Source organism: Gracilinanus agilis, chromosome 4, assembly GCF_016433145.1.
Source record: "Gracilinanus agilis isolate LMUSP501 chromosome 4, AgileGrace, whole genome shotgun sequence".
Classification (NCBI taxonomy): Eukaryota; Metazoa; Chordata; class Mammalia; order Didelphimorphia; family Didelphidae; genus Gracilinanus; species Gracilinanus agilis.
The window spans coordinates 269270392-269286456 of record NC_058133.1 but is presented as its reverse complement, the minus strand read 5'-3'; the positions used below and the strand labels follow the sequence as shown (position 1 = coordinate 269286456).

The 16065-nt window shown below is 35.2% G+C and overlaps 1 protein-coding gene across 1 annotated transcript in view; it reads left to right on the top strand.

The window, feature by feature from the left end:
- Window positions 1-16065, top strand: part of KIF6 (kinesin family member 6) — a 540790-nt gene that overhangs the window by 102921 nt on the left and 421804 nt on the right. The window contains exon 5 of the mRNA XM_044675300.1: window positions 38-147. Coding sequence (XP_044531235.1) covers window positions 38-147 — 110 coding nt within the window. The remainder of the gene's footprint in view (window positions 1-37; window positions 148-16065) is intronic.

The following is a 16065-nucleotide window of genomic DNA, read 5'->3' as shown; positions in this document are numbered from 1 at the left end:
TATAACCCTTTACATTTTTTTTTCCTTTTTCAATCAGGACAGCAGAAAGATGTATACAACCCACATTTCCTATTTGGAAATCTACAATGAATGTGGTTATGATCTGTTGGATCCAAGACATGAAGCCTCCAGTTTAGAAGATTTACCGTGAGTAGCCAAACAACAAAAAATCAAGAAAAAAATTACTTTCAGATGTTCAGTTGCATTGTTTTCTTTGAAACTTTATAAGTTCCTACTCCCAAACTTAATTAACTAATACTAGTTAGCAGGGGTTTTTAGTAATGATAAATGGATAGTAGTTGTGAAGGATTTAAATACTCAAAACTGATTTCTTAGGAAAAGCTCTTCTGGATTTCATAAAAAAGAGAACAAGATATGCTTTCTGTGACACTGAATGCTGACAAGATAGTGTTTTTAGATATTTCCACATGAAACTTCTTTTTAATTTTAATCTTTTTCCTCATTAAAATATCTTGGTTATACTTTAGGAAGCTATAAAAAAAATATGAAGGAAAAGAGCCCTTGCCAAACGTCTTTTCTAGACTTGAAAATCAGATGGTGGAATTTTTGCTAATTATTATACAACTTATATACACTGAAAGAGTAAATAAATGCTTCAGATTTGCTTGAAGAATCTCATTTTTGGAATTAATTTATACACACACATATACATATAGATACAGACCCCAATCTCAGTCACTCAATGTGGCTTGCCACTTATTTGAGTTTGTGCACAAACTGGAAATTTGTTCATTGTTAACAGTTCAAATTATTTTTTTTTAATTTTTATTGTCATGCAAAATACACTTCTATAATGGTCATTGTTGTAAGGGCAAAGTCATACATAACTAAAACCCCAAAATAAAACCAAAAATACACTGATGTGAAAGATGATTCCAACAGTTCTGTCTCTGGAGGTGGATAGCATTCCCCATCATGAATTTTTCAGGATTGTCCCAGAACCCAGATTGTTCTATTGCTGAGAATAGCCAAGTTTTCACAGATAATCATTGTCCAATATTGCTGTTATTGTATACAGTAGTCTCCCAGTTCTGCTTATTTCTCTCTGTGTTAATTTCCACATATCTTACAAGATTTTTTATGAAATCATCTTATTATTTCTTATAGCACAATAGTATTCCATTACCAACATAATTCCCCAATTGATGGACATCCCCTTAATTTTCAAATCTTTGCCACCACAAAAAGAGCTGCTATAAATATTTTTCTACAAGTAAGTCCTTTCCCCTTTTTTATTATCTCTTTGGGATGCAGACCCAGTAGTGGTATTACTAAATCACATTTTTATAGCCCTTTGAGAATAGTTGCAAATTGCCCTCCAGAATTGTTGGATCAGTTCACAACTCCACCAGCAATGCATTAATGTCCCAATTTTGCCACATCCCCTCCAACATTTACCACTTTCCTTTATTTCCATATTAGCCAACTCAATAGGTGTGAGGTGGTACCTCAGAGTTGTTTTAATTTGTATTTTTCTAATCAAGAGTGATTTAAAACATTTTTTCACATGATTATTGATGGGTTCAATTCAAATTATTTTAATGTATTACATTAATTGATCAAGTTAACTGATCAAAAGTAACCTAGAAGGGGTTGGGACTTCCTGGTTAACATGGCGGCAGAGTAAAAAGCAGCTGCTTAACCTCTCCTATCCAAAACATATAGGACTCCTCAAGAAGACATAAAAACAAATCCAGAGGAATGAAGGGACCCCACAACAGTGCTCAACATTGGAGTCAAGTGGAATCTGCCATTTCCATGCTATAAAGGGGTGAAACAGCTCTCACTAAAACGTAAGCTGAGCAACCCCATCCCCCACCCCACACCACCTACAGTGCCAAAGCCAGGGCACAAGAGTTAGAGCAAGTTTGGAACATGCATTAAGTCCTTGGCAGCTACCTGGGGTCACCAGAGCCTGCTCCTGAGAACAGCAAGACTTAAGACCCAAAGAGGCTAAAGAACACACAGACTTTGAATACAGACCCTGAGCTCAGGCACGAGTACAGGTGCAGACGCAAGCGCAGACACGGATCCTGAGCGCAGATGAGGACTTGGATCCTGAGCGCAGGCAAGGACCTTGAGTGGGGACCCACTGCAGTGGGGTGTATAACTGTGGAAGCAGTGCCCTGAGACTGTTAAAGTAGCCTCAGACAGAGGAACAAGCAAGGGGACCATCAGGAGGCTTGACCCTGAGAACAACTAGACCTGAGACCTCAGGATTCTAAAAAACACAGACAGACTCTGAGTGTGAGGATAAACCTGAGAGGCCACAGGGCTAACAATGGCAAGCCAGAGACAGGAACCCCAAAAGAGAAAGATCATCAAGAAGAAATCTGTAACACTCGACAACTTCTACAGAGATAAAATCCAGACAACAGAGCAAACAGCAGAGGAGAACAAACAAGTAATCATATCAAAACCTTCCCAAAATAATGAAAACTGGCCACAAACTATTGAAGAGTACAAATCTGAGATGATGAGAAAAATGGAAGAGATTTGGCAAGAGAAGTGGGAAATAGCTCAAAAGGAAATTAACAAGTTAGAAGACATTCAACAAGATAGAAGATTTCCAAGTATTTGCACAGAAAAGACCAGGACTAAATGGGAAGTTTGATATCCAACCACAAAAATCAAGAGAAACATGAAAAGGTAAATAATAAACAGAGGGAAAAGAAAGAATAATCGTATTTTTTAAATTTGCCTCTTTAAGGGCTTTGCTATAATCTAATTATTTGTATTTCTTTGTGGAGAAATGTTATGTAAAATTCTCTATAAGGAACTCTATTCACTATTATAGTATTCACTAATATAGTAATTAGAAGAATTATTCATAGGGAGAGGTTGGAATACTAAATGGTCTAAGATGATATGGTGGGGCGTGGAAAAGAGGGGGGTGAATAGTAGAATACACCAAGAGAAACTTGAATAAATAAGAAAAATAGGATATTCTATTACACATAAAGAGAGGATGGGAAGGGGAAGGGATGAATACTATTATAAGAAGGAGAAGAAGAGAGCATTAGGAGGAAATATTTAAACCTTATTCTCAGTGTAATTAACCCTGAGAGGGAAGAGTAGCTATATCCATTGGGATATAAAACTCTCTCTAACCATACTGAGAAAGTTAGAAGGGATAAAACAAGGGGAGCAAGGGAGTGGGGAGGTCAAAAAAGGGAGAGGAGAAGAAGGGGGAGGGAATTTATTAGGCCATAAAACTAAAAAAAGGGGAATAATAAGGGATGGGGTAGAAAGGGAAGTAAATCAAGGGAGCGGACAAGCAAACCACTGATTTAAAAGGAAATAGCATTGGAAGAAGAGGTAGAACTAGGAGAGGATACCAAAATGTTGGGGAATACACAACTGATAATTATAACTCTGAATGGGAATGGGACGAAATCACCCATAAAATGGAAGCAAATAGCAGAGTGGATTAGAAACCAAAATCCTACCATATGTTGTCTACAAGAAACACATATGAGGCTGGTGGACATACACAACTTTAAGGTTCAGGGTTTGAGCAAAATCTTTTGGGCTTCAAATGAGAAGAAGAAGGCAGGATTGGCAATTATGATTTCTGACAAAGCCAAAGCAAAAATAGATATGATTAAAAAACACAGGGAAGGTCATTGCATCCTGATTAAAGGCAGTATAGACAATGAGGAAATAACATTGCTCAATATGTATGCACCAAATGGCATAGCAACCAGATTCATAAGGGAGAAACTGGCAGATCTCAAGAAGGAAATAGATAGTGAAACCATAATAGTGGGAGATCTAAATATTCCTCTTTCAGATCTAGATAAATCAAACCGAAAAAATAAATAAGAAAGAGGTAAGAGAGATGAATCAAGTCCTAGAAAATTTAGATTTAATAGATTTGTGGAGAAAAATAAATAGGGACAAAAAGGAATACACCTTCTTTTCAGCTACTCATGGTACATTCACAAAGATTAACCATGTAATAGGGCATAGAAACATTGTAAACAAATGCAAAAGAGCAGAAATAATAAATGTAACCTTCTCAGATCATAATGCAATAAAAATAATAATTAGTAAGGGCACTTGGACAGGCAAATCAAAAACTAATTGGAAATTAAATAATATGATTCTCCAAAACCAGCTAGTCAAAGAAGAAATCATAGAAATAATCAACAATTTCATTGAAGAGAATGACAATGATGAGACCAAAACTCTGTGGGATGCAGGCAAGGCAGTACTCAGGGGGAAATTTATATCCTTGAGTGCATATATTAACAAATTAGGGAGGGCAGAGATTAATGAAATGGGCATGCAACTTAAAAAACTAGAAAGCGAGCAAATTAAAAATCCCCAGATGAAAACTAAATTAGAAATACTAAAAATCAAGGGAGAAATTAGTAGAATCAAAAGTAAAAGAACTATTGAATAAATAAATAAGACCAGAAGCTGGTATTTTGAAAAAACAGATAAAATAGACAAAGTACTGGTCAATCTAATAAAAAAGGAAAGAAGAAAACTAAATTGACAGTATCAAAGATGAAAAGGGAGACCTCACCTCTAATGAAGGAGAAATTAAGGCAATCATTAAAAACTATTTTGCCCAATTATGTGGCAGTAAATATAGCAATCTAGGAGATATGGATGAATATTTACAAAAATATAAATTGCCTAGATTAACAGCAGAAGAAATAGAATACCTAAATAATCCCATATTAGAAAAAGAAATTGAACAAGCCATCAAAGAACTCCCTAAGGAAAAAAATCGTCAGGGCCTGATGAATTCACAAGTGAATTCTATCAGACATTCAAAGAGCAATTAATCCTAATACTATATAAATTATTTGTTATAATAAGCAAAGAAGGAGTTCTACCAACTTCCTTTGATGACTCAAATATGGTACTGATTCCAAAGCCAGGTAGATCAAAAACAGAGAAAGAAAACTACAGACCAATCTCCCTAATGAACATAGATGCAAAAATCTTAAATAGAATACTAGCAAAGAGACTCCAGCAAGTGATCAAGAGGATCATCCACCATGATCAGTTGGGATTTATACCAGGAATGCAAAGATGGTTCAACATTAGGAAAACCATCCACATAATTGACCATATCAACAATCTAACAAACAAAAATCACATGATTATCTCAATAGATACTGAAAAAGCCTTTGACAAAATGCAGCACCCATTCCTATTGAAAACACTGGAAAGTAGAGGAATAGAAGGACCTTTCCTAAAAATATTAAACAGTATATACCTAAAACCATCAACAAGCATCATATGCAATGGGGATAAATTAGAAGCCTTTCCAATAAGATCAGGAATGAAACAAGGATACCCATTATCACCTCTATTATTCAACATTGTAATATAAGCACTAGCAGTAGCAATTAGAGAAAAAAAGAAATTGAAGGTATTAAAATAGGCAATGAGGAGACTAAGCTATCACTCTTTGCAGATGATATGATGGTCAACTTAAAAGATCCTAGAGAATCAACTAAGAAGCTTATAGAAATAATCAACATCTTTAGCAAAGTTGAAGGATACAAAATAAATGCACATAAATCATCAGCATTTCTATATATTTCCAACACATCACAGCTCCAAGAGGTAGAAAGAGAAACACCATTTAAAATCACTCTAGACCATATAAAATATTTAGGAATCTATCTACCAAAACAGACACAGGAATTATATGAAAACAACTACAAAACACTTCCCAAACAAATAAAACTGGATCTAAACAATTAGAAAGCCACTGATTACTCATGGGTAGGATGAACTAACATAATAAAAATGACCATTCTACCCAAATTAATTTACCTATTTAGTGCCATACCTATCAAACTACCAAAAAAAATTTTTTTGCTGAATTAGGAAAAACTATAACAAAGTTCATCTGTAATAACAAAAGATCAAGAATATCAAGGGAAAAAATGAAAAAAAATGTGAAGGAAGGTGGTGTAGCAGTACCAGATATTAAACTATACTATAAAGCAGCAGTCATCAAAATGGTATGGTACTGGCTAAGAGACAGAAGGGAGGATCAGTTGAATAGACTTGGGGTAAGTGTCATCAGCAAGACAGTGTATGATAAACCCAAAAAGCCCAACTTTTGGGACAAAATTCCACTATTTGACAAAAATTGTTGGGAAAATTGGAAAGCAATATGGGAGAGATTAGGTTTAGATCAACATCTCACACCCTACACCAAGATAAATTCAGAATGGGTGAATGACTTGAATATAAAGAGGGAAACTATAAATAAGTTAAGTGAACATAGAGTAGTATACTTGTCAGATCTCTGGGAAAGGAAAGATTTTAAAACCAAGCAAGAGTTAGAGAAAATTACAAAATGTAAAATAAATGATTTTGATTATATCAAACTAAAAAGCTTTTGTACAAACAAAAACAGTGTAGCCAAAATCAGAAGGGAAACAACAAATTGGGAAAAAATCTTTATAACAAAAAACTCTGACAGGGGGTCTAATTACTCAAATATACAAGGAGTTAAATCAGTTGTATAAAAAATCAAGCCATTCCCCAATTGATAAATGGGCAAGGGACATGAATAGGCAATTTTCAGGTAAAGAAATCAAAAGTATCAATAAACACATGAGAAGGTGTTCTAAATCTCTAATAATTAGAGAAATGCAAATCAAAACAACTCTGAAGTATCACCTCACACCTAGCAGATTGGCTAAAATGAAAGAAGGGGAGAGTAATGAATGCTGGAGGGGATGTGGCAAAGCTGGGACATTAATGCATTGCTGGTGGAGTTGTGAACTGATCCAACCATTCTGGCTGAGAATTTGGAACTATGCTCAAAGGGCTTTAAAAGAATGCCTGCCCTTTGATCCAGCCATACCATTGCTGGGTTTGTACCCCCAAGAGATCATAGATAAACAGACTTGTATGAAAATATTTATAGCCGTGCTTTTTGTGGTGGCAAAAAACTGGAAAATGAGGGTATGCCCTTCAATTGGGGAATGGCTGAACAAATTGTGGTATATGCGGGTGATGGAATACTATTGTGCTCAAAGAAATAATAAACTGGAGGAATTCCATGTGAACTGGAAAGACCTCCAGGAACTGATGCAGAGCGAAAGGAGCAGAGCCAGAAGAACACTGTACATAGAGACCAAAAAATACACTGTGGTAAAATAGAATGTCATGGACTTCGTACTAGCAGCAATGCAATGACCCAGGACAATTCTGAGGGACTTATGGAAAAGAATGCTACCCACATTCAGAGGAAGAACTACAGGAGTGGAAAAAGAAGAAAAACAACTGCTTGAACAAATGGGTTGAGGCAGACATGATTGGAGATGTAGACTCGAAATTACCACACCAATGCAACTATCAACAATTTGGAAATAGGTCTTGATCAATGACACATGTTAAAACCAGTGGAAATACGCATCAGCCATGGTGCGGGGAGGGAGCTCTGGGGTTGAAGGGGAAAGTAAGAGCATGAATTATGTAACCATGTTAACTTTTCTAAAAAATAAATATTAATAAATGTTTTAAAATAGTAACCTAGAAGATGACCATTTTTGTAGTAGTCTTTTTTACTGAATATTCCAAAACAATCATATATGTGCATATATATAGAAATCCTGCTAGTTACCACTTCCATTTTCTCATTCAGAAAGTAAACTATATAATTCATACTATCTTTATAAATAATCTTCAGGTAAGAAAAATTGTATGACATAGATAATATAGATATAGATAAAAAGGACTGTATTTAGAGATAGAGTTTTATTTACTCTTGCTGCTACCATATGGCTCTGGTAAAGTTACTTCTTTGAATCTCAATATATTCATCTGTCAAAACCTGCTATAGTAATACTTGATTTACCTAGCTCCTCAGGTTGTTGTAAGGATCAAACTGGATATCATATTACATTTTTTGTAACTATAAAGTGTTTTATGTATTTATATATACACATATAGGCATATATACGTGTACATTTATAATCAATCATTACAATCACAGAAAGGAGAGGATTTTTTAAAGAAATAATAGGAAATAGGGTAGGCAGTCATTTCAGTTGATAGAAAGTATTGAATATTGATTGTGATATTTGGACTTGATCCAACATGAAATAAAAAATCATTGTAGGCTTTTATCCAAAGGAGTGACATAATGACAGCAATATTGAAAGACATGTTATCTTTGTTTAGAATAGACCATAGTGAAGAAAAACTGAAGGCAGGAAGATTAGACAAGCAGATATTTCAATAATCTATATATAAAGGATGATGGGTACTATCAAGTTCCCATAATGGGAAAAACAGATCAGGGAGAGGGTTATCTAACAGATGCTACAGTGAAAAAATTTATGGGACTTGCCTTTGACTTTAGGGAATAAAAGAGAGGGAAGAGCCAGAGAGAGAGCCAAAGAATAAAATTGGGTTTTGACCTTAGGGAACAGAGAATCATTGCACAATTGTCAGAAAAGATATTTTTAAATTTGGTTTGGGTGAGTAATTTGAGTTTTAGATGTGCTAAATTCAAAGAGATGATAGAAATGGCTCATAAACACCTGGAAGTGTAGGACTGGAGTTTGGAACAAGACTGGAGTCAGTCAATAAGCCCTTATGAGACATATATTTGAGGGCATTAGCAGAAGAATGAGGAAACCAGGAGAGTGGCTGACTTTTCAAGGGTAGAAGAATATAGAAGAGGAAAAGATGCTTAAGGACTCAGTTTTGTAGTTATCTATAATTAGTGGGATAAATGAATGAAGTTAACAAGAAACAGAGCTGGAAGAGTAGGAGAAAAACCCTAAGAATCCTATGTCATAGAAATCAAGGGAGCTCTGGATTTCAAGAAAGAAAATGTTAGGCATGCTATTAGAGCTGAGATTCTTCACTTGGAGTCCAGACCTCAGGTGGTTTCTAATTTAAAAGAGGAAACAAACATCTTTATTTTCACTAATCTCTTATTGAAATTCAGTATTTTATTTTATTATTTAAAATCCTAATTCTGAGAAGTTCATATGTTTCATCAGACTGACCACAAAAGAAATTTAAGCTTTACATAGGAATTGGTCTAGTTGACCTTTAATGTAGCTTTCAACTAAGATTCTGTAATTGTGATTCTGCCCAATTATTTTTTGTCAAATATAGCTGTGTCAAATAAGGAATGAGAAATGACCATTGTCTTCTCTTACAAAGAAGGAACATGGGGTATCTTCATTCATTTTCCAATCATTTATTACACATCTGTTTTGTTCTAGACAGGCAGCCAGAGGGGCAGGCAGTATGAAAGAGTGGAATGCAAACTGCTTTCAGTGTCAGGAGGACCTGGGATCAAGTTCTGCCTCTGGCATATAATTTCTCAGTGCCCCCAGGTAATTCTCTAAGATTCTAAATTACAGAACAGGTGTTAATTTGCATTGTTGGACAAAGTTTCCTCACCTGAAATTTCCTATACTAGTATAGCATACTATACTATTATATAAGTTCCTATACTAGTATAGGAAATTTCAGTTGAGGAAACTGTCCAAAAGTGCAATTCATTGCCTCTCTGTCAGGAGGTGAGTGGTATAATTTAATTACTTTGGACTCCCTGTTGAGCATTGTGCCTAGAGGCTTTCAAAGTTATCTTTCTCTATAGTGTCATCTTTATGTAAATTGTTCTCCAAGTTTGCTCATTTTTCTCTGCTTCAGTTCATAAAAATCTTCCAGTTTTCCATATAAATCATCACTTCTTAAGGTATAATACTATTCCATACATACACACGTACCACTGAAAAAGGATAGGGGAAAATCATGCAAGCATTCTGTTTAGATCCACTACAAATTTATGTTACACAACCACAACTGAGTTGTTGATGCTGGATAATCCTACCATACCTCCTTCATCAACTCATTAGTTTATACCTCTTTAAATCTCCCATAACTCATCCTCTCCCCACCCTCTAAGCTGAAAACCTTGCCTTAAATAAACAGAATAAATTGAGACCATTCACCAGGAACTCCTCCACTCTTCTTCTTCCATCACTCAAATGCTTCTGGAAGTGAACTATTCCTTACCAAGGCTAACCCTTCCCCTTGGTCAAGGGATCTCAATCTATCCCATTTCCTCTAAGATTGCCTCCTTTGTCATCCTCATTCAATTATTTATTTTCATTCTTTCCCTGTATACAGGTTCATTTCCTACTGCCTACAGACAGGCCTATGTCTCCCCAATCCTGAAAAAATTCTCACTTAATCCTTCCATCACCACGATCATCCTTTATCTCTTCTGGCCTTTTTTGCTAAACCCTTTAAAAAGGCTGTGTTCAATAGGGGCCTCTATTTTCTCTCCTCTTTCTTCTGATTTCTTATAATTTAATTTCTATACATTCCACACATTACACCAAAATGGCCCTCTCCAATATTACTGTTGATTTCTAATTACCAGAACCAATGGACTTTAATCAGACCTCATTCTCTTTGACCTCTCTGCAACCTTTGACACATTAATCACCGTTTATTCCTTGATTCACTCTTCTCTCTAACTTTTTGGGACATCACTTTCTTCTGGTTCTTGTCTTACCAATCTACCAGTCCTTTTCTCTCTCCTTTGCTTGATCAAGCATTCTAACCATAGTTATTTCTTGGGGTTCTGTCCCAAGCCCTCCTCTCTTCTCCTTCTATTCTATCTCCCTTGGTGATCTCATCAGCCTCCATGGATTTAATTAACATCCCCAAACTGGTGCTTATCAAATACTAAAACTCTCTGATGACCTCCAAGCTCACATCTCCAACAGCCTTTCAGACTTCTGCAACTGGACTTCCAGTAGATATCTTAAACTCAATATTTTCAAAATGGAACTCATTATCTTTCCTATAAACTTTCCCCATCCCTCCTACCTTGCCTGTTATTGTAGAAGGCAACACTATTTTCCCAGTTTCTCAGGATTGCAACCTAGAAGTCATAATGGACTCCTTTTGTTATTTTTTTGTCTCCCATATCCAAGCTGTTGCCAAGCTCTATCTATTTCACATTTGTTGGAAAGATGGTGGAGTAGGTTGTACAACTGCTGTACTCTCCAATCTATTCCATAACAATAAAAAATAACTCCACAGACATTGTGAATTTATTCAACCATTCTGGATGGAAATTTGGAATTATGCCCAAAGGGCTTTAAAAGACTGCCTGCATTTTAATCCAGCCATACCACTGCTGGGTTTATACCCTAAAGCAACAGTTTGCAACCTTTTTGGCCATGAGAGCCATAAATGCCTGCAGAAGGAGGAGGATGGAGGTGGAAGGCGCTAGAATATAGGGTGCGGACTGAAGGGCCCCCTGGGGCACATCCTGGGGCTCTGCCCGGACTGGCCGGTTGGGAGGTGGAGCCAGATATGGCTCAAGAGCCATACGTTGCCGACCCCTGCCCTAAAGAGATAATAAGGAAAAAGACTTGTACAAAAATATTTATAGCTGCTCTCTTTGTGGTGGCAAAAAATTGGGAAATGAGGGGATGCCCTTTGTTGAATGGCTAAACTAATTGTGGTATCTGTTGGTGATGGAATACTATAGTGCTCAAAGGAATAATGAACTGGAGAAATTCCATGTGAACTGGAATGACCTCCAGGAATTGATGCAAAGTGAAAGGAACAAAACCAGGAGAACCTTATACACAGAGATGAATACACTGTGGCACAATTGAATGTAATGGACTTCTCTACTAGCATCAATGCAAAGATCCAAAACATTCCTGAGGGACTTATGAGAAAGAACACTATCCACATTCAGAGAAAGAACTGTGGGAATAGAAACACAGATGGAGCAGGATGGGAAACCTCACCCTGTCTGCTTGACCTGGGAGTCTGTATTTCAGTGGTGGATACCAGTGGGGTCTACAGGAAACAAGCCTTGAGAATTTGTGTGGACTGTGGCCTTGGCTCAAGTGGTCCTTACTCACCCATGGTTGGGGGTTAACTACTGAATAGATAAGGACTTCAGGGGTCTAGGTGCACTGAACACACACCAACTCAGTCCAAGGTTGCAGCTGTGGGAGAAGAGTGAAACAAGAACACATACTAATAAGTGCAGTAGGCAAGGGGCTGAGATTCTGCTAGCTGTGGGCACCCACAAAAAATAGTCCTTGGCTGCCATCTCAGGAGGGAGGAGAGTTGTCTGCTTGCAGTGGCAGGACTGTGTGTGTGTGGGGGGGGGGGTATAAATCTAATTAGAGAACCTGAGGTCAATCACAGACCAGGGTTTTAACCAGAAGAAGAAGAGACTAAACCTGGCCCTGAATTTTAGATATTGCAAGAACTAAGTAGCACCCAGGAAATAACTAACACAAAAAATTCTGAAACCTAAGGCATCACCTCCTATCTCTTGGGAATAGATTCCAACTCAAATATAAAACAACTAAGGTTATTGGTTTGGCTACCAAAATTGGAAAAATAAACAAGCCAAAGAGAAATAATCCAATTATAAATATGATATAGGATGTAAAAAACCTGGGTTCAACTTCAGAGAATAGCAAAGATAAAAACAGTTACTTCAAACCAGTAAAGAAAAACACCAAATGGTCACTAGCTCCAAAAAGAGTTTTTGGAAGAGCTTTTAGAAAGATTTCAACAACCAAATAGGAGAAGTTTAGGAAAAAAATAAGAACATTGCAAGAAAATCAAGAAAATTATTAAAGAAAGATTACCCAATTGGAAAAAAATATCCAAAAACTCACAGAAGAAAATAATTCATTAAGAATTAGAATTGGACATGACAAGTTAATGACTTCCTGAGACAATAAGAAATGGCAAAACAAAACAAAAAGAATACAATAATAGAAGAGAATATAAAAAATTAAAAGAAGAGAATATGAAGCAGCTTATTACAAAAATAACTGACTTGGAAAATAGATTGAGGAGAGACTATTTTAAATTGTCGGACTATTAGAAAGTTATGATCCAAAAAGAATTTAGACACTATATTCCACGAACTCATTAGGAAAAATTGCCCAGAAGTTCTAAAACTAAATGGTAAAATAGAAATTTAAGAATCAATTTATCACCACAACAAAGACATTCCAAGATGAAAATGCAAAGAAACATCATTGCTAAGTCCCATAACTCCCAGGTTAAAGTGAAAATAGTATAAGCAACAAGGGGGAAAAAACAATTTAAATATTGTGGAGCTACAAGACTTAACAGCTTCAACATTAAAAGAATAAGGCCATGGAACACAAAGCTGAGCATAATTATATAAGGGAATAATGAATATTAAATGAACTAAAGGGTTTTCAGTTATTCTTGGGGAAAAAATAAAACTCAAGAGAAAATTCAATCTACAAGACTCATAAGAAAATAAACTTGAGAGACCAGTTAAAAAGAATCCAAGGTCAAATTGTTTACTTTTTATATGGGGAAATGTTATTTTTAATCTTTATGAATAACTTCATTACTCGGGTATTGTGAAACAGAATATATCAAAAGAAAATTTGAGATCAAGGTGAATATAATGGAATGAGCTAAAAATAGCAATAAAAAAGGATAGAAAGAGGTAAAATGGGGAAAATATCTCATATAAAAGAGGCAAGAGGAGAAGAACAGTCACAAAGGAGAAGAAGTGAGTGGATGGCTATTCTCATCAGATCAGGGTCACAAAAGTTAAATATAACTGTACAGAACAACAGGAGGGTAAGGGGATGGAATGAAGGGAGGACTAAGAGATAGGAGTGTAGATTAATAGAAAAGGGGGCAAGAGGGTAAGAAAAGGGAGAGATTTTTAGAATGGAGTATATAACAAAAATAGTAAGGTGAATATACCATCAATGAAGATGAAATTAAAACAATTATTAGGAGTTATTTTGTTCAATTATATGCCAACAAACTTAACAATATAAGTGAAATGGAAAAACACTTACAAAAGTATAAACTAGGATATTAGAAGAGTAAATAGAATATTTAAATAAACCTATTTTAGAAAAGAAATTGAAGAGTCTACAAATTCCTAAAAAAAGCATCATGACCAGATGGATTCACAAGTGAATTCTTCCAAACATTTAAAGATTAACTACTTCCAATGTTTAATAAATTATTTGAAATAATAGGTAAAGAAGTTTTACCAAACTTCTTTTATAAAACAAGCATGGTGCTGATACCTAAGCCAGGAAGAGCAAAAAAAACAAAATATTATGGACCAATTTTATTATTAATATGGATGCACAAACCCTAAATAAAATACTAGCTAGGAGACTATAATACATCACAAAGAATATACATTGTGACCAAACAGGATTTATACCAGGAATACAACTATCAACATAATTGATCAGATTAATACTAAAAGTAATAAAAAGCATATGATTATATTCATAGATGCAGAAAAAAATCTTTGATAAAATACAATACTTCAGAAGCATAGGTATTAGCAAGTATTTACTTAAAATGATACCAAATATCTATCTAAATCCATCAGTATTATTTGTAAAGGAGATAAGGTAGAAGCCTTCCCAATAAGATCGGGAGTGAAACAAAGATGCCCATTATCACCAATGTTATTTAACATAGTATTAGAAACACTAGCAAGAGGAATGAGAAAAGAAAAAGAAATCAAAGGAATGAGAATGGGCAAAGAGTTACATAATAAGACTATCTCTTTTTGTAGAAAATATGATGGTGTATGTGGAAAATCCTAAGGATTCAGCTAAAAAGTTAGTTGAAACTATCAGTAATTTGGTAAAGCTGCAAGATATATAAACTCACATAAATCAACATTTTTACATATTACTAACAAAGACCTGCAAGAAGAGATAGAGATACTCCATTTAAGATAACCACAGATAAAACAAAATACCAGAGAATATACCTGTGAAAACAAACCAGGAACTAAATCAATATAGTTATTTATTTTTAATTTAATTTAATTTTTCCCAATTTTATATAAAAACAGTTTGTAATATTTTAAAAAGAATTTTGAACCCCAAATTCTCTGCTTCCCTCCCTCCCCCATCCCCTGAAATGCTAAGCAGTCTCATATAGATTTTACATGTTTAATCATATAAAATATTTTTATATTGATTCTTTTATGGAAGGAAAATCAAACAAAAATAATATTAAGAAAATATTAAAAGTTTTCTTTGGTTTAGATTCAGACTCCATCATTTCCTTCTCTGGAAGCAGATGGGATTTTAAAAAATCAAGTCCTTTAGGATTATTTTGGATCATCATATTGCTGAGAATAGCCAAGTCATTCTTAGTTGTTGATTGTATAGAATTCCTATCACTGTGTACAGTGTTCACCTGGTTCTGCTCATTTCACTTTGCTTCTGTTTTGTCAGTATTTCAAAGTTTTTCTGAACTCCTCCTGCTAGTCTTTTCTTACAGCACAAAAGTATTTCATTTTAATCATATAACTTACTCAGCCATTCTCTTAATTGATGCAAATCTGCTTAATTTCCAATTCTTTGCCCCTATAAAGAGAACTGCTTTAAATATTTTTTTGTACAGAAAGGCCCTCCCACTTTTGGTTTGTTTATCTCTTTGGGAAATAAACTTAGAAATGGTATTGCTGGGTCAAAGGGTATATACTATTTTATAGCCCTTTGGGCTTAGGGTCCACATTGCTCCCCAGAATGGATTAATCAGTTCCAACTCCCCCAACAGAGCATTAGTGTCTCAGTTTTCCCACCCCCTTCCAAGTTTCGTCATTTTCTGTCATAAATAGGTATTTGATAATTGTAGAGTGGTACCTCAGAGTTTTTTTTTATTTGCCTTTCTATAATTAACAGTGATTTAGAACATTTTTTTACATCTATGGAGAGTTTTAATTACTGCTCGTCATATCCTTCGGCCATTTTTCAATTGGGAATAACTTGTATTCTTTTATATTGAACTCATTTCTCTATATATTTAAGAAATGAGGCTCTTATTAGAGAGACTTGTAAAAAAATTTTGCACTTATGATAACTGTGTTTTACTCTCCATCTTATCTCCCCCTGTTTAGTTTCTGACCACCACCTCCTCCAAATTGCTCAATTTTCTATCAGTCCCACCCACCTTCTCTTATCCCCATCCATTCCTACTTTCCTAAAAGGTAAGATAGATTTTTAT